At 39.0% G+C, this 20,244-nt stretch overlaps 2 protein-coding genes and 1 pseudogene across 2 annotated transcripts; 1 reads left to right on the forward strand and 2 right to left on the reverse strand.

The window, feature by feature from the left end:
• Positions 1-5,778: 5,778 nt before the first annotated feature.
• On the reverse strand, positions 5,779-6,393 carry LOC147510324 (uncharacterized). The gene has a single exon (XM_086598088.1). It carries the CDS (start codon positions 6,391-6,393, stop codon positions 5,779-5,781), a length of 615 nt encoding a protein of 204 aa, XP_086454214.1.
• A 2,581-nt stretch (positions 6,394-8,974) lies between these two features.
• Positions 8,975-11,006, forward strand: LOC147510325 (uncharacterized). Its single transcript, XM_086598089.1, is given in 3 exon segments — positions 8,975-10,485; positions 10,575-10,818; positions 10,821-11,006. Coding segments are annotated over 3 exon segments (1,941 nt in total).
• Positions 11,007-14,762: 3,756 nt separating this feature from the next.
• On the reverse strand, positions 14,763-17,812 carry LOC147510326 (disease resistance protein RPM1-like; annotated as a pseudogene).
• Positions 17,813-20,244: the final 2,432 nt, after the last annotated feature.

Genomic DNA, 20,244 nt, shown 5'->3' on the forward strand with positions numbered 1-20,244 from the left:
AGTAATGTGGTCTACAAAGTGAAGAAATTTTCCAAGAAGGTCAAGTACAAGAAAAGTCTTCAGTATATTCTCAAAAAAAATTTGAATCCTTTTACCTTTTGTTGTGAACCTATCCTAAGCCCTGTAATATCCAGACTTATCACAAAAGTATGATATGAAGTGTAGAATAGGTGAGAGGATGCTAAAGTGAAGGACCCGACACTTCACATGTGATTGACATTCTTTCCATGAGACTAATTTGTTTTTGAAATTTCATAAGTCCGTCTTTCTGGCTAAGTATGTGGGATGTTCTATTATTTTACTCATTTCCCTGCATACAAAGGTAAAATTGAAAACTTATCTGAAAGAGAACCTTTCATGTGAGTGTATGTATGGTGAGGATTGAAGTTGATATGTTCTTTAATTTGAATAGCAACTCAGGAATTCTGTTACTTAGATATGAGCTTGTATTAGTTTGGCTAAACATACACACACGCTTTGGTTTGGAGTAGTATTCAATGATTTCTATCTTTGTAAGTAGCAATGCTTGTTGGTAATAATGATGTAAACTGTGGAAATTAATCATTTTTGAGCTTGTTAATCAGTTGGCGAAAAAAGTTTTATCTTAGAGAAAATTATATCACTATCTATCATGCTATGTTAATTGTGGGTATCGTTTCTGAAAACCCTCACGAGACTAAACTCGTCCACTAGGGGTAACCTAGGGGTTTAAAGGCTTGTTACACATGCTAAGTGTAATCGTGATTCCTACGAAAGTGAGTTAGGATTTTTTGTTTTTAGTGTTATTTTAGTTTTGGTTTTGCTGGAGGACTAGCAAAATATAAGTTTGGAGGTATTTGATAAGCATGTAAATGCTATATTATTATTCCCAAATATATATTAGTTAGTATAATTAATTTTTTATGTAATAAAGTGTGTTTCCGGTGAATTTGTAGAAAATAGGTGTAATACATTAAAATGACGTAAAGGTTGTAGCATTGGTGTCAAGGTTAGAACACGAGTAAATGTGGTTGTGTAACTGCCTACTTATCATGATCTTGAAGTGGCATGGTGTACTGGCTTTGGGAGTTTGTCTAGGTACTGGTGGCGTGAAATATATATTAGATGGTTTGCTGTCAAAATATTGAATATGAGGCTTAAAGCATCGGGAAGTGAAGAATCAAGTAAAGCCCAAGGAAGTTTGGATGAGCACTTGACCAGCAAGGGTGTGGACCAAGTCATAAGCTCAAAGTCACATGACTAAAGACCAAAGAAGGAGTAGATTTGTTTGATTAGAATCATTAGACTATGGGCCGAATATTGATCCAAAGTGACCCATGACCAAGAACTAAGGACCAGCCCATGTGCACCCAATTAACATAAGCACACACTACTACCTAACTTACCAACTGGACGACTTGATCAGAACATTCTATTCTTTCATTCTTTCACTCATGAACAGAAACAAAAGACCGACAGGCCTCATTCCAATCGAATTGATTGAAACCAACTAGCTGGTCATCGAATTAGACAGTTCTAATTCTAATCAAACACTACCCAATAGCCAAACAAAACCTATATATAAACCAGAAAAGACCGAAGCCGGCTCCACAACATAGAAGAACAGAGAGCCGAAGAGCGAGAAGAAGGAAGGCCAAGCCGAACTTGCTGTCGACATGAGCTTTTTTTTACCTTACTTTAATTTTAGTTATATTATTATCATGTGTAACTGTATACACTGTTATTAAACCTATAAGATCACTTGTCTCTTCTCTCTCTATCTTTTTTCTTTTTCTTTTTCTAACTTCCCTCCTTATCTGGTTCGTCGATCTTCTTCCATCTATTGTCCCCTCTCTCTCCACGTATCATATCGCGGCAGTTATCTTGCAGTTATGATTCTGCTCTCTCTCTCTCCACGTCTCGCAACAGTTCCAAAGCAGTTAGAATACCACGAATTTGATCCCATGCAACCTGTCCCCCCATACCATACCGCATCCGGTCCCATTGTCACCACCTCCTAGGTCATGAATACGACGTATACAGATGCCCTATCTCGGTCTTATTGATGGTCCACGAACAACTATGGGGCTGAGAACTAACATTTCTCATCTCATACATAGTTCGCGGTATACCTCTTCTCTGACACTGCCACTCTGTCCCCATATCTTTTCTCTCCTAGCACGTGTTCCACGTGCTTCCTCTTTATTGCCACGTGAAAATACGGCACACGCGCATCATATTCTGCCTCTTAGAAAATCGAGATTCCACGTGTCACACTTTCCTTGGTTCTTTTGTTGGCTAATCCCTTTTTGCCCCTTCAAATCGCGTTCAAACCTCTCTCTTCTCTCAAAACCCCCAAAACCCCAAACCCTCACCAATATTTTCAACTTCCTTCCCTTCAACCCTTTCCAACTTCTTCCCACTGTTCTTCCCTCCGGTAGCTCTCCAGCACTGTTCGTGTTCTACGACCTCCGTTGTCTTGGCTTCCTCTTATCGCAGGTTTGTCTTCCCCCTTCTTATTTGTTTTCCTTTCCTCTTGTTATTTGTTTTAATCGTTTTTTGGGGTGCTGCTGCTTCATCACTTTCTTCTTTTCTAGAATTGCATACCTCTATTTTTGTAAACTCCCCTCTTAGCACTGGTTCCATCATGTCTGGATCGGAATCGGAGGCTACCTCTGCCACCAAATCCGATAGGTCTGAATCCTCTACCCCTAGATCTAGCCATCCCACCACAGAACGATCTGAATGCCTAGCTTCTGATTCCACTTACCCAATCGTTGTTCCATCTACTTCTGGGAGGAAACCTTCTCTGCCTCCCCCACCATCCTACTACTGCAGACCCAACTTAGATGTCGTTAAAGCCGCTTATTGCATACCTAGTGATGTTATTCTAGAACACGTGTCTGGCGTCACCCACTTTCCTCACTTGGTAACACCGCGCCCCGGTTATCTTGTCGCTACTGTAGGACAGATAGCGGCTGGTTTGTGTTTTCCCTTAACTCTTCTTGAGGTCGAGGTCTATAACCATTTCAACATTCCTCCGTGCTAAGGCATAGGTAACTTCTAGAGTGTTATGTATGCCGCCAACTATTACAATGAGACCCACTCCCCCAAAATCTAACTCCGCGATATCCTTGCTCACTTCTATATAAAGAAAAGCACTAAACTTGGGAGTGTGGGATACCAATCCTTCTGCACTCGTCAACAAAAGAAGTCTTTTATTCTTCACATCACCACTTCGGACAAGGTGTGGCACCACTATCCGTTGTATGTGTCTGGGAGTTTTTTATCCGCGGACCTCCCTTCAGAAGTTTCTCTGAGGCATCTCCATTTCCTTACAAGTGGTAAGTAAGCCATTTTGAGTCTCAGTATTTATGTCCCACTTGTTTGTAATTTGTCTTTACTCTTGGTGATATAGGTTGGAGACCCGATTCGCGATCACAGATATACAACGGCATTTCATCAGAAATTTTCGAATCCCTTCGCGAACTTGGGAGCGCACAGTGTGAAGTCCTCAGCATTGATCCGGAAAAAGCCAATCCTCTCTTACTTGACCCTTCTCTAAAAGACATTGGCAAATACCAAGGCCCCCTCTATCGCCTACCGCCCCCCAAAGAAAGAAAGCCAAAACCTTCCCCACCTCAAAAAAGAAAATGTCCAGCTCACAAATCCTTCAAATATACCACCAAAATTTCTCATTCACGAGCTGTTGCCCAACGTGCCACTACTGCTAAAGCTAAAACTACTGCTGACACCCTTCCTCCTTCGTGCTCTCGTGTGGCTGAGTGGGAAGACGATTTTGCCCATACTTCCTCTCCCTCTTCTACTACCGCTATGGACGTGAACAAATACAAGCTTTGGGACAGCGACTCTGATGGCGATGCGCCTGTTGAAGTTTCAAATAAGAGTCCTCCAACGAAGAAGGCCAAAACTACTTCCACTTCTCATCCCCCCACTAGTACCCACACTGATCCTTCGCGGTATGCTTCGCACTGCCATAGACAGGACCCACTTCCAGTCGGTCCCTTAACATCAGGCCCGGTCGAAGTTTGGCAACCCAAATTCAAGGCCAAGGATCGCGATGTTACTACTCGAGACTCAGCTTTGGAAAATCCAGTTGTTGCTGCATCTTTGTTTTTCAGCTTTCATCCCCTTCGGGATCAAGCCTATGGAGATTCTGGCACTGTCGCTTCTCATAGGGCCTCCATTTACACTGGTTGGGAAAAGGTGCGTGTTATTAATGTTACTCTCTCTTTATCCGTTTTACTACCTTTTATACCCAATATGTCTCTGCAGCTGAGTATGGATATCGGCTATGTGTTGCACGGCCTAACCAGCACTGTGGAGAATCTGGAGGCTGCGAAGCTGGAGATTCATGGCCCTGATAGCTGGAAAGCCAAGTATGCTAAGCTGGAGAAGGAAAGGGACGATTCGCGGATCGTGGCACTCAAGGCCCACAAGCAGCTCCAGGTGGCCGAGGACAAGCACCGCGACTACGTAGCGGGGGTCAATTCAAAACTGGAAAGCCTCAAAGAGACGGAGAAACTTGCCACTCAAGCTGCTGTAGACAAGGGTTTGAAAAAAGCCGCAGAGCGATTCCGGAGTCTAGCTGCAAAGAAGATTGCTCGTGAATTGCAACAACAACTTGATCAGCTTACCGCTGATGGCCGTCTTCTTCCACCTCCATCTCTAGTTGCAGATACACCATATTTGGTACCATCGACCTCACATCCTGAGACTGCTGAGACCACTACCCCTGATGTGACTACTCCCATTACTAATGTTGACACCTCTCCAGTTGAATTGGACGAAGACAACAACACCGCTGTTGGTGAGGAAGCAAATATTGCTCAGGAAAAAGGGAATACTGAACCTCAGTAGTAACATATGTTGGCTTTCTTTCTTTGCAGCTTTTCTATCTGACTTGTAATTTCTTTGTTGAACAACTATCTTTTGTATGTGTTTGGACAAATACTTCATCGACCCACTACATTTGCATAGTAGGTGCCAATCAAACTTGAGTTATACTCCATTTGCACTTTCATTTACCACTTGTCATAATTTCAAATTTCGCCCTTCTTTCGATTCATTATGCATTGAAGCCATTTAATCTATTAGAAAATTTAATATGAATATCCTTTTCATAATCTTTGAAGGGGCTATCTTGATTTTCATCCAAGTTGTTTTCACTCATTTCCCCTACAAACTTAGTTAGCCGTGAAGCCAGTTAGGGTTGCCCCCAAGTTGTCTACCACCGTGAAAGGATTAATCCCCTCGTTCTCTTTGGTTAGCTGTGAAGCTAGATGTGGGCGGCTCAATTTGCCCCGGTTTGATTTAGGCGCATAATCCAGCGAAAAGGCTCCTCCCCGTCTGTCTTTATACAACTGTGAAGTTGTTCAGGGTTGCCCCCAGTTTGATTCGGACTTACAATCCGCGAAGGGCTCCTCCCCCCCGCTCTCTTTGTACACCTGTGAAGCTATTTCGGGTTGCCCCCAATTTGATTCGGATGTAAAGTCTGCGAAGGGCTCCTCCCCCCCGCTCTTTTTATGCAGCTGTGAAGCTATTTCAAGGTTGCCCCCATTTTGATTTGGACGTGCAGTTCGCGAAGGGCTCTTCCCCCCCCCCCCGCTCTCTCTATACAGCTGTGAAGCTTTTTCAGGGTTGACGTGCAGTCCGCGAAGGGCTCTTCCCCCTCGCTCTCTCTATACAGCTGTGAAGCTTGTTAAGAAGTTATATTCGTTCCAAAATTGATAATTTACTATCTACCGCTGATTCGATTGAAAGAAGTGCATGTTTATTTCACAGACATAATAATAAACAATACAGATAGTGTGCTATCTTAAGCTCTTTCTTAAATTTGCCATACGAAAAGACTAAGTACAGACCCCAGACATGGAACTTTTTCAGCATTCTGACATTCCACGGCCTCTCTATCTTTGCCCCTATCGTAGTCTGTAATCCATAAGTTCCAAAGTTACCCTTCTTACTGATGACATAGGGTCTTTCCCAGTTTGGACCCAACTTTCCTTCGTTTTCTTTCTTGGTGGCAGGAGTAACTCGTCGTAGCACTAGGTCACCCACCGCAAAACTCCGCGGCTTTACTGGTTTATCATACTGTCTCTGTAAAGTCCGATGGTATTCCTCCAACCGAATATGAGCTATCTCTCTTCTTTCTTCGACAAGATTCAAATCCGCAGCTAATATTTTCTCATTCATGCCTCTTCCAACAGCCTGGGTTCTGGTTGTGGATTCTATCACTTCCACTGGTATGATGACCTCTACACCGTACGCCATTGCGAATGGGGATTCATTAGTGGATGTTCTCGGTGTGGTCTGATATGCCCATAGCACATGACTTAACTCGTCTGGCCAAGCACCCTTTCTCTCCTCCAACTTTCGCTTTAAATTGTCCATTATTATTTTGTTGGATGCCTCTGCCTGTCCATTTCCCTCAGGGTTGTAGGGGGATGAGAACCCTTGCTTTACTTTGAATGCCTGTAAAAACTCTCGGACCTTTCCCCCAGTAAACTGAGTTCCGTTGTCCGCGATTACTGTATGTGGCAACCCGAACTTGCATATGATATTCTCCCACAAAAACTTCTTCACGTTTTCTTCTTTAACTTGTTGCAAAGCCACGCCTTCTACCCATTTGGTAAAATAGTCAGTAGCGGCACTACTACATAAATACTCATTAGCCACGGTAGGTCACAACGTATATACCACAGTTTCCCTAATAACAGTGGCTAATAGTCATATGCCACGGTAAGAATACCTTTTCTAATTTTGGTAAAGGCAAATGCCACTAATTTCGTAAAACAGTGGTATATAGTATCTCATATACCACGGAACAAACCAATATCGCCTAATTTGTATTTTGATGTTCATATACCCCACCATTTCAATAAAAAAGTGGCTAATGTTGTGCAAAAAATTAAGCATACCGTGGACAAAGTTGGTCTACCAAAACCCCACGCCCAAAGAATTCAGAAAATAGGGCCAAAAACCGTCTAGCGCTAAAACTTGCTCTTTTCAACTTCCAAGACTCTCAAAACTTCTAACTTCTGAGACTCTCTATAAAATTCTATCGGTCTCTCCTTTTTTCTTAACTTCTATCGTGCACTAGGGTTCTTCTTCAACTTCTATCAGCCTCTCATCGTCACCAGTAAAGCAGCGAAATAGTAGTGATTTTATTCTACAGCTCTCTCCAATTTCGGCTATCAGATAATTGTTTTTTGCTCTATTTAAATTCAATTTTAGCTGTAAAGCAATTGTTTTTGCTTTATATCATTGGTAGTTGTTCACAAAAAAATTTCTTTCCAATTTTTCTTTGCAAAATTTGGACTCAAAAATTTGGGGATTTTAGTGTAAAAATTGTAGACTTGTTATGGGACTTGAAAAAATCGAAGAGTAGATAGGTTATGTTCTGTTGTGGTTCAGGTTTAACTTTGCTCAATCTTTTCTTTTGATGTTTTAAAAAAAAGGATTTCCCTCACTATTGTTCTTCACCTGTTTAGTTGATGTTCATTTTATATTTTATATTTTCTTTATGTAGTCCATTTTTTCTGTCTATTTTCCACCTTTGTGCTCATTTGGTTCTACCAGAATCATTATTGGTCTACAATGCATCAGCCCATGTACCTTGTCTTGAGCAGATATATGAAAGTGGACATTGTTTTCCTTTACAAGAGCCTGATAAAACTTGTACAGTTAGGGGATCTTGCTAACCAAAAAATCCTTTGGTTGATACTAAACTTGTAAAAAAGGTGGGGTGGGGGGAATGTAAATATACTCAGCTATTAGAATCACTAAGTTATTCCTAGTAGGCTAGTACTTTCAATTAAATCACCTTAAGAAAATTGTTACTGTTTGTTAGAACTCCAAGAGGATTTGAGCGAATCAGTCGAATAGATTTTGTATCACCATACCTGCCGTGTGTTTAGTGCTTTTCTTCCCCCAAGATAGTAGGTGCATTGATCAGGTGTTTGCATTCCTCAAATTATGATTCACTGAACTGCTTGGGGATATTTTTCACTTAATTCTATGTGAGGTCCCAAAATTATATGAAATCCCATAGCACTGTCTCGATGCGTCAAAATGTGATCCAATGAAAGGTTTAGCAAGGTTTTAGCTTTCACCGAATACTTGCCTTTTAGTAGCCTGGTAAAACTTGTAATGGCCTGGTCATGGCATGTAGTTGCCTATATAGTGGCCTGGCAGTTACAATTTTTCTTAGTGGCTTAAGGTGTTTGACTAAAAGAATAAGATATGGAGGCTGTTCTCGTACATAAACTGGTTTTAGAAACTTATGCCTGTTGTTTTCTTTTTAGTTTGCAAGTTTGCTTATTATTTTAGTTTGCAAGTTGCTTGTATAGTGGCCTAGCAGTTCATGTTTACGGTTTTTTGTTAGTGGATTAAGGTGTTTGACTGAATGAGTAAGAGATGGAGACTGTTCTCATACATAAACTAATTTTAAAAGCTCTTATGCCTGTTGTTTTACTATTAGTTTGCAAGTTTGCTTATTGTTGATTGATATATTGGGCAGGAACGCCTGGCTGATCGTGATTTGAGCTGACAAATAGATAAACACTCAATGGTAAAAAGATTACTAGCTTTCAATTTGTTGATTGTGTGTGTGTCTCTTTTGCAAAGTTAGGGTACTGAATATTATGATTGCTAGGAATTTCTGATATCAAGACCCTAATCTTAATGCGACACTTAGCTATTTCATTTTATTCTACCAAGTATCTAGGTGGCTGGCCGGGCACATGTAAGGAAAGTAGGAATTTCCCCATTCATACGCCTAAATCCATTCCCACGCTACACTTTTGGGACCTTAGGTCGATTAGTATTTAGTACAAGGTTATATTGTATGTTTGTATTTGCTTCAACCACCAAATTGAGCCAAAATCTATGAATTGCGTGATTTTATCTTGCTTAATCACCTTTTTTTTTCATGTGTATGTAGTACTTGTGTATTGAATTTCTGACATTAAGTATGGATAAGCCTTGGATGTCTATGGATAGATTGTCTGATGAATACGAGGAAGGGGTCAAGTATTTTATAAAATGTGATGGAGAGCATGCAGGCCCACACAATCTTAATTTTATAAGATGCCCATGCCTTAATTGTCGGAACCACTTGCATCAGAGTTTGGACGATATCAGGGATCATCTGTTTCATGTTGGTTTTGAAAAAAGTTACAAAACGTGGATTTGGCATGGAGAAAAGCTTCACAGTGGAAAATCCCGAAGTGTCAACACGGATGAACCTCCATGTCAAGACTTTGTTATGGAAACCCCATGTGATTTTGGGGACACGGTTAGAATGGTTAATGATGCATTTGAGAGTTTCACGGGGAATCCTGGAAAGCTTTGTAAATTGCTTGAAGATGCTGAGAAACCTTTGTACAAAGGTTGCAAAAGCTATACAAAGTTATCATCCCTTGTGGAATTGTTTAACTTGAAAGCCACTAGTGGGTGGTCAGACACGAGTTTTACCAAGCTATTGAAGGTGCTGGGAAAAATGTTGTCGGATAATAACGAAGTGCCAGAATCCATGACCAAAGCTAGAAATATTTTGCCTACGTTTGGAATGGAAATTCAAAAAATACATGCATGTCCCAATGATTGCATACTTTACAGAGGAGATGAGTACAAGGATTTAACTAGTTGTCCAACTTGTGGAACATCGAGATATCAGGAAAAGAAGGGTAAAGCGCCTACAAAAGTTTTGTGGTACTTTCTGCCTCTCCCAAGGTTTGCAAAGATGTTTCAATCCGCTCAGACATCAAAGGATTTGGTATGGCATGCAGATAGAAGAGTAGAAGTTGATGGTCAAATGCGTCATCCAGCAGATTCTCCAGCATGGAAAGAGGTTGATAAAAGGTGGCCAGAGTTTGGTGAAGATCCAAGAAATTTGCGACTTGCTCTTTCGACAGATGGGATCAATCCATATAGTAATCTCATCTCTAAGCATAGTTGCTGGCCGGTTATGTTGATCACTTACAATCTTCCGCCATGGTTATGTATGAAAAGAAAAATTTTGATGCTGACAATGTTGATATCAGGTCCTCAACAACCTGGTAATGATATTGATGTTTACCTTAGACCTTTAATTGAAGATTTACAGGCTCTTTGGAATCCTAGTGTGGAGGTTTATGATGCCTACAAGCAAGAATCTTTTACATTAAGGGTTGTTCTATTGTGGACAATCAATGATTTTCCTGCTCTAGGAAATTTAGCTGGGTGTAGCGTCAAGGGATATCTTGCTTGTCCTATATGCGGTGAGAAAACTGATTCTACAAGATTGAAACACTCGAATAAAAGCATATATCAGTCCCATAGAAAGTTCCTTCCAAAAAATCATCGTTATCGAAGGCAAAGGAAGGCATTTAATGGTCAGCAAGAATTAAAATCACATCCAGACCCGTTAATTGGAGAGGTGATTTCAGAGAAGCTCAAAGGGATGAAAGTTAGATGGGGGAAACCAAAGTTGGTGATTCCAAAGCCAAAACATCAAGAAAGAAGTCAAAGGCATCCAATGAAGAGTCACAAACACGAGAGAAGCAGCCTAACACTTCTGATGAGAATGAAAGTGGTAATTATTGGAAGAAGAGATCCATATTTTTTGAGCTTGAATATTGGGAATTCTTGCTTGTGCGACACAACTTGGATGTCATTCATATTGAGAAAAATATTTGTGATAGCATCATCGGCACACTACTTAACATTAAGTACAAGACAAAAGATGACCTCAAAAGTCGCCTAGACCTCTTAGAAATGGACATGAGGAAGGAACTAGCACCAGAGAAAATGGGAAATAGGACTTATCTTCCACCAAAGATGTCATAATGTTATCTAGAGCTGAGAAAGTAACAGTTTGCAACACGTTGCGTGAACTCAAAGTGCCAGATGGATATTCTTCACATTTTAGACACCGCGTGTCGATGCAAGATCTAAAAGTGTGTGGTCTCAAGTCTCATGACTGTCACATATTGATGCAGCAACTTCTTCCTGTGGCAATATGATCAGTGTTGTCAAAGCACGTGAGATATACCATCACTCGGTTGTGTTTCTTTTTCAACTCTCTTTGCACCAAAGTAGTGGATGTGTCCAAATTAAAGGAAATTCAAGACAATTTGGTCCTCATTTTATGTCTACTGGAAATGTACTTTCCGCCATCGTTCTTTGACGTCATGGTGCATTTATCTGTTCATCTTATAAGGGAGGTTGAGCTTTGTGGGCCAGTATTCTTTCGTTGGATGTATCCATTTGAGAGGCAAGTATACAGAAAATTGAATTAACTACTTTCAATAATTCAATAAAGCTTCATCAATTTGATTGTTTGTTTGTTTGTATTTTCTCTTCTTTTGTCACTTTTTGAATATTAGGTTCATGAAAATACTAAAGGGCTACGTGCAGAATCGAAATCGTCCAAAAGGATGCATTGCTGAAAATTATATCCTTGAAGAAGCTGTTGAGTTTCTTAGCAAGTACTTATCTGGAGTGAATGCAGTGGGAGTCCCATCAGTTAGAAACATGGATACTAATGATACGGAGAAAGAAAATACAATTTCTAAGTGAAAGCCTCTTAGTGGTATGAATGTTGTTGAAGTAGACGATTTGGGTTTCACTTCTGTTGACCTTGGTAGAATTGGACATAAGGAAGACCCTTTTGTGATGGCCTCTCAGGCCAAGCAAGTCTTTTATGTACCTGACCAACTCGATCCAAAATGGTCAATAGCTTTGAGGACTCCTGAAAGAGACTACCTTGAGGAAGGGAATGAGGATGAGCTAGATCATACAAGTAGTAAAGTATTTCCATATGTCGACTCCCTTAGTTCAGGTGCATCAGTATCATCTTATCTTGGCGTAAATTGTGAGGGGACTTATGTCGACCCTACCTCTAACGATTAAGTTAGAGCATGTTATGATTTTTTTCTTTCTATGGGGATGTTTGAACAAGTTTGTTCCTTTATTATTTGACTATTGAATATTGTTATTAAATGTGAATTCATACCTACTTTGATATTTATATTTGCCTTAATACTTTAATTCATGTTATGGATGATCATTTGTCTTATTATTGTTTAATTAATATTGTCCTAGTTATTGATACCTAGCTTATTTCATATATTGTTATTGGTTCAAGTCTTCATGTCTATACTCGGTATATAGGAAATCAGCATGGATTCAGGAGAGAATTCTTATTCTGATTCAGATATGGGAGTTGACGAGACTTCCGATACACCAATGGAAGTTAACAATACACAAGATTCAAGTGTAGAAAGGACAAGAAGAGGAGCAGTTCAATGCAAAAGGATAACAAAAATGAGAGAGGGTGAACTATTAAATGTTCAATACAATGAAGATGGTCAACGTATAGGGGAAGGTGGAAAGGATTTGGCAAGCTACTCAGGTTTGTTAGCGGAGTCCCGAATCTCTATTGTTGATTATGAAAATTGTCATGCTGTCGGAGATGAAGTGAAGACTTGTTATGGGATACTATAAAGGTAAATAGCTCTAGTTGTACTATTAATTGTCTAATTAGTCTTAGTTTATTATAACTTTATAGCTTATTCTTTTTTTATAGGCCAAATTCAACTTGACAGAAGACGAAAAGAAGGGTGTTGTCTCAGATATTGGTGAGAAATGGAAAGAATCCAAGAGTCAGTTGACTAGGTACTATATCACTCCCTACAAAGACCAACCTGAAAAGATTTTGAAGCAGCCTAAAAAACACGAGAAAAATATTAGATAGGAAGATTGGGAAAGATTTGTGAAGTCAAGACTGACACCAAAATTTCAGGTTAGGATAACTTATTTTTGTTAGTTTGATTGGTTTTAGATAACTGTATTCATTTATGGTTAACACTCATTCTATATTCTGATACTTCCTACTACCTTCTTCCCTAAAACCTCAACCCATGTGCTCTTACTTTTTGCTGGATTTTCTACCAGGTGTGGGTGTGGGTAGTAATTTGGTAGTCTTTTTAGTCATAGTCTGGGGGCGAGTCTCACGAGTCTAGATGCTTACTAGATAGCAGCTGCTACCTCCTCTCTAAAACAGGTGCTACTAGTTAAGGAGGTTTTCCTAACTAGATGTTCTTCTGGTGCTTTCGTTCCCTTCTTCTCTTTTCTATCTTATTAATGCACTATTTATTTGTTTCCTACATAGGAACCAAGAAGCCACCCATTATGTCATATTCATTTTTGCTTTTTTCATTCTCATTTTCATACTAATGATTAGTAGTTTTTATATTCTGTCCCTTCGTTCCAAATATAATAGATTCCGTATCCGACCTACTATTCCGGAGTCTCTCAAGAAAGAATACGGGGCTGAATATTCCAAAAATCCTTTCTTTAATTCTGTTTTTATTTCTTATTATAATATTCTTCTTTCCTTTAGATTATGCCCATTTAAGCATCTTTTGTGGATACTTCCTTGATTAAGGGCTAGCTAAGTAGGGGTTCTACCTGGCTTTTCAGCAAGTCGGCCATTATGCGCTCTCATTCTTTTTGGAAAGAGAACAGTCAAGTTCGACCCCTAAGAAACGTTGTTTGTCCTTTATTTTGCTGCTCATTATTCAATTTCTCTTTGGATTATTCTACTATGAAGATTTCTATTTCATGGATCCCCTGAAGCTAGCAACCCTTAGTGCCTCTATTTTTCAATGGTCTTTTCTTATTTCTAGGCCATTTACCCGAGCTTGCTTGGCTTGAAAAGTGGTTTCTTGCTTAGGTATTCTTATTCTCTAATCCTTGCTTAGGTATTTCTGTTCCGTCTTCAGTCCTTGAAAAGTGGATTTCTTGCTTAGGTATTGCTTAGGCAGTGGTGAGATTTGTGGCTAGGCCACTTTCAATACTAGCCACTGAATAAGGTAAGACAGAAATCCATCTACCCTTACCATCCTTCATTTTACTGATAACACTTGAAAGAATCCCAAAGGAAAAGATCAACAGATAAAAAAAATATAAGATTAAGCCGGAAAATCTTGTTTGTGGTAAATAAACTCTAAAATATAACTGTCATGAATGAAGGATAAATTCCAATTCTTCTATTATGACATCAGCCAAAAGTTGGATTGATTACAACTTCTTGGGTTAGGGTCTAGAGCTACTTATCGTTCGAAGAACAATTAAGCCTCGTGAGTCAGGGCTAATGATGTTAACCTTCAGGACAAGCAGGCACTGATCCCTTCGGAGCTGTTCGTAATGGCCTTCACTCTTTCAGGCCAGATGGACCAAAGAGAAAGAGAGTCTTTGTAAAGGTAGTAGAGGCTCTTGTTGATGTGGAAGGGATGGTAGTACTTAAGTGACAATGATTTCATTTCACTGCATAGCACCTAGTTGCTTGTGTTGTATGCACCCCTCCTCCAAGGGATCTGCAATATTTATGTTTTTGGTCCAACTAACGAGTTTCTGTAGAAATTCATCTGCAATGCTTTCCTAATATAATACAGCAATATAAACGTAAGCTCACTAAAATTTTCTTTACAACAGAGAACAAAACGAAACTATTAAAGCAGCTGTTCTGAAACATATCACACCAGCAATATTTAACACCCACTGTCAAAGTCTTTGTGCCACATAAAGTCACAAATTTAATAATGAATGAGAAAGTGGAGTTCATGTAGGATGAGACACTTACTTAGATCAGCAAGGAGTGAGAGTTGGAGCTAGGCAGAGGAGAGTTAGGAGCTATAGTTGCGTCAGTGAAGAATGAGGAGCTATGGCTTATATGGAACGAGTAGTGACGTTATGCGAAAATCTTTGGCTTACGCTTACAGCTTACCTATGATTCTCCTTCCAGTTCCGATGAAATCCAGGGCATTGCCATTTTCAGAGGAAAAGGCTTCACCTGCCTTCCCCCTCTGATCATCAGCATGAATTGATGGACGGTGAACTCTGCAAATTTCTGTTGCTACACTTTCTTCATACACCAAGCAAAAGTTCTCACTTTCGGATGTTGAAAGAGCTAACTCACGTAAGAGATCATGCATCCAGCATAATGTTGGTCTTCCACAGTCTCTCCTTTCTTCCACTTGAACCATGTTTCGAGAAACAAGTTCCATGAAATACGTTTCAGCAACCTCCGGCCTCCAATGTCATCCCTCTCCTTTCTGCAACAAATCCTTCGGCAATCCATAGTCTAAAAAGTCTCTTGGGCTTAATAAATGAGTCCTTCGCAAAAACTGAAAAGTACAAGAAACAATGGCGAAGGAAATACGGTAAATCACTGTAACTAAGAAATAAGATGCTCCTCACCACTTCAAGTGTAGGATTGTTGTTAAGCTCCCAGTTAAGGCTATTATAGACTGTCCTCCATTCTATTTCTGTCATACTCTTTTTCGACATGAGACCTGATAATTCTCTAAAACGCTAGCTTTACCAATGAATAAAGCTCGCGAGAACTCTAAACGCTAGTAAACCTAATGTACAACTATTTGTTATTAAGCTTTATCAAAGTTTCTACTCTCAATCCTATTCAGATATAGTGGAGTAGAAGATTCGTTACACTCCTAGTTCTTTAGCATGAGATGTTTCATAACCTAATCAGTTTTATCTAAAGTCTATGAGAGTGAGAGATTTACGACTTATACTACGATGTAAATACACATAACAAGATACTAACTATAATTGATTCAAACTACGGAAATACTACGTTGATTCTATAATAAGCAATTAGGGGGGATTGATTCCACCTTAATTCAACTTAATTTACTAACGACGAATCGTCGTAATCCGAATTGAACTACTTCGCAGAACAATTGGTTCATCCTAATCCCTAATTATACATGGCATTTCTACCAATTCATAACTAGTATGTAAATGATCAAACCCATTCTCATGGTGAACTAATCGTTTCTAGAGTGGAAGAGAATTTATGACTTCTCTACGGTAATCGAGAATAAAGCTTTCATCAAGGTTTCTCAACCACCTCTAATGGAGGTTTAGCCGAGAATCATTACGCTATCCTTTCCATATGAAATTGAATACGACATAATAGAAAGATTCTAACTTTATGCAATTTAACTAAACAATAATCCAACCCAAAATCAATAACTACGAAATGAATAACAAACAATAAATGAAATTAGATCTAACAAATTTAACTGACAAAATCAAATTTGATCAATAATAAACTATTTTATTTATCTAATCAAGCAATAACAATATTTAATACTCTAATTAAAACAAGAAGAACAACTAAGAGTAAATTTAACTTCGATATTGATGCTAAGGGTAAAACTTGGAAATGGCTACTCTAATTAAAACTAGATCTAGAAGCTATTTTAATGGCTACTTTTTATCCTAAGCTACTCTATCTTCTCAGAGTTCAGTCTTCTTTGTTGATATGGAGGAAATCAGATCCAAAATCGTGCATGGGCTTGGAGCCATGTTTTGGGCCGGAAAATCGGGCCCAAAACCTAATTTCTTCAGTCCAAAAAGGGCTCTTCAGCTCGATTCGGCTTCAAAAGACTTTTAGTCTACATTTGCTCCTCCGATTGGGCCAAAGCTTGAACCATTGGAAAGCTCTTTCCGAGCTGGTCGTTTTGACATAAGGTAGGCCCAATTCCAAGGTCCGAGTCCAAAGATACGGTCTTCAGAAGTTCAACTGACTTTGTGCACTATTTCTGCCCGCGTGGACTGTGACTTCCAGCTTTTGACCGGGCTTTACAAAGGCTTTTTCTCCTTGAATCTCGGCCTTTAATCATAGAACTTCTTAGCAACCAACCCTTGCTCCTTTATCTCGCCAAAGTGGCACAGTTCTTCACATAATTGACTTTACTACCTGCAATACATAAAAACACGTAATCAGCATTAACTCTTATTTATTACTCGCATAATTGGTCTAAAAGTATGATTGTTAAGGGGTTAAAACTACAGTTTTGGGCTCTTATCAAGACCCCCCCATAGCTACAATAGCAAGTGGTAACCCCTGACACTTGGAGACGATCAGAGGAGCTATCTTTGTAACTTCATTGGGACAACATTTATTTCTAACATATGAGAATGCTATCCTACTGCTCTTTCCCCCCCTCTGGAAGCGCAGCTCTTATTTCCCACCAAAGACTAATACTCCAAACATGTGCGACTAATTCTTTTCGAGACTCAAATAACTCTTTTATCAAACTTCTGAATAGCTCTTGTATTTTGTAAGTCTGGGGCACAGTTATCCAAGCGTAACAATTGAAATTACTCTGAACATTTTGGTTGTTATAAATGCTGGAAAAAGGAGTAGTTTTCCCTGAACCACCTATTCCACAGACGGACATTACTGTGTGTTGTGGCTCTCCTTCATTTAGCCACTTGAAAATTAAGTCTCTATCTTTGTCAATGCCCACCAAATTTTCATTTTCTTTAAAAGGAAGTGATTCTGATCGTGGCAATCTTTGACCAGTATCTCTTGGATTTGTAGCTTCAGTATGATCAAATCTATATCGTTTGCTTCTTTCTGAAATAGTCTTAACTTGTGTATGGATTGCTCGTAGTCTAGACGTGATTTTACACCGCCCATCCAAACATTCTTGATAGTGTTCATATGTTTACCCATGAAGTTAGTGATTCTCCTTTAGCCGCTTACGAAATACATGAACTCATCCATGACGTCTTCCACATCATAAGCAACGTCCCTCACTTGTTCCACCCAAATTCTTATTCCTTGGTTGGTTACTCCTCTTCGATCAGCATCACTCAAGAAGAATTTCATGCTCTCCAGCTCACTTTTTACTTCATTGAACTCACGGTAAATTTCTCCTAAAATGGACGTTTCATTCTCCAGAAGAGATATTACCTTCCCAAGTAAAACTTCTACAGCTCCTTGAGCCATTTTTTTCCCCTTTGTTTATTTTCCCTGAGCCATCACATTTGCAGATTTCTTGTGTTTGTTAGAAATCGATCAGTACGTTTTAACAGCTTATTTTGACTGTACCAAGAGAAACATGGAAATACATCAATATGCATGCCTTCAAATACAAGGATACAATTAACCGTGCATGTTCTAGCAAATGTTTTGGTTTACTTTATTCTAGTTGTATCATTTTTTTCATGTTAATAAAAAAAATCATTTTATTTGGCAAGAGAGGCTTTGTCGCAATGCTTACTATTCAATACAGCTTCTAGTAGTGCCAGTACGTATTCAGCAGTTTACTGCTTGCTTCCAACATGACATTAGCATTCGAAGGAGTGTGCGGGGAGGAGGGATTCTCACAAATCTCTCTACTCATGCCACTCATTTCTGAAGCGTAACTTCTACTACTCGGTGTTTTCCATTAAACTCATATATTATTTTTTATTCCTAAAGACGATTAATTCCATGTTATCCAGGAAATTAGCAAACTTAATTCACAGCGGCGAGCAGCAAAAGTATATAACCACAGGACGGGCAAGACGGGATTTGCTGATATTGGAGAACAATTGGTGAGTACATTGTCTATCTCAACATTTATACACGTAGGCACTTTGTTAATTTGTATGGGTATGATAAATCTCCAACCAAGAGTTTAGAAGACATGCATTGTATTAACCCTGTCGTTTGCGTGATTATTTTGTAACCATAGAAAAAAAAGTTGGGACCATCCTTTAATGGAAAAAATTGAAGGCCTTCAATATGGAAAAGAGCTTACTCAAAAAAAGGAAAATATATTGAAGTAGCTACGGAAAGAGTGGCTGAAAAGATTGTAAGTTTTCTAATCATTTATTATTATGTTATAATGTTAGACATGAATGCTTGTTGTGATTTGGATTTGCTAAATCCTTGTTTACTTCAAAACTTAATTGAAGGATGTGATGACTAAGGAAGTGGAGGAGGGAAAGGTAGTTATTGAAGGAAGTAAGGACATCTTAACTCTAGCATTGGGCACACTCGAGCATCCTAGTCGCACTCGAGCAGTTGGAAAGGGGATCACCCCCACCACATATTTCCACGTTAACAAACGTGGCTCAAAGGAACATGTTACGAAGTTGGAATCAACAATTCAAGAGCAACGGGACCAAAACTACAGTCTTCAGAAAGACGTTAGGTTGTTGTTGGATAGAGTCAGAAAGTTGGAGGACAAAGATAATTCCTTACCATCTGAAAAAATCTCTTCAAACAGCAATACGAGTGTCAATATTGATCATATGACACACTCGTCTGGCAAACATCAATCTGGTAGACTAGTAAAAAATGCTCAGCAAGTTACTACTGTGAATGTTTCTTTTGTTTTTTTTTATTGGTAACCTGCCATCTATTTGTGCATCCTTCATCGTTGCATCTAGTGTTTGTGCAACAATTGTTTGACCCAACCATTTTATGCATTCCGACCTTCTAACTACAAATTTTATTTTTCTGACTAATAGCTGAAAAAAAATGGGAGGGCAGCCTAACCTCCATCAAAGCCCAAAGTAGATCATGGTAACAAAGCAAATAAGAAAACACAAGAAGGTCAAACACCATTTTCGAGGCCAACATCTGGTATAGGACAGGCAAGTAGCATTTTACATGTGATATATATAATTTTAATAATGTTGCGTGGTTAAAAGATTTATACTTCAATTGTAGGGCCTAGAGTGTAATTTGACTCAATCTGATCGTGTGAACAAGGCAAATAAGAATAAAACACGGGGTCAAACACCATTTCAGGGTCCAACATCTGGTCTAGGAGAGGTAAGTAGTATTTTACACGTTATATATATAATTTTAAAATGGTTCTAAGATTTATATTTCAATTGTAAGGCCTAGAGTGTAATTTGGCTCAATTTGATCATGTGAACAAGGCAAATAAGAAAACACGGGGTCAAACATTTGGTCTAGGAGAGGTAAATTGTAGTTTACACGTAATATGTTATTAAAATATAATGTTGTGTGCTTATTATGATAGTTAGACATGTATATAGAAAAAATAATGTTATTTGGCTGCGGTTGGCCGATCAAATATTGTTGCTGAAGGCTTGGTATACAAGGGAAATAAACGAAAAGAAATTCACGGTTACCCTTTGGGACTCAATAATGTTCGTGTTGTGGTTGTATCGCTTATTTCTGAAGAAGCTGGCCGTCTTGCTCTTCCTATACAAGTGAATGAGGAGCTTAGATATGTCGCAGATGCTCTTGGCACACAAGTTCCTTGGCCAAAGGACTATGTCTATTATAAAGACGACATTGAGGTAAATAACAAGATTCTTTTATATGAAGTTATATGATCGATTTCTGAATTTGGCTTCTCTTTTAATAATTGGTTGTTCTGAATTTTTAATTTAGGGAAGTAAAAATCAAACTAGTAA

This window comes from Coptis chinensis, chromosome 3 (genome assembly GCF_015680905.1).
Source record: "Coptis chinensis isolate HL-2020 chromosome 3, ASM1568090v1, whole genome shotgun sequence".
Taxonomy (NCBI): domain Eukaryota; kingdom Viridiplantae; phylum Streptophyta; class Magnoliopsida; order Ranunculales; family Ranunculaceae; genus Coptis; species Coptis chinensis.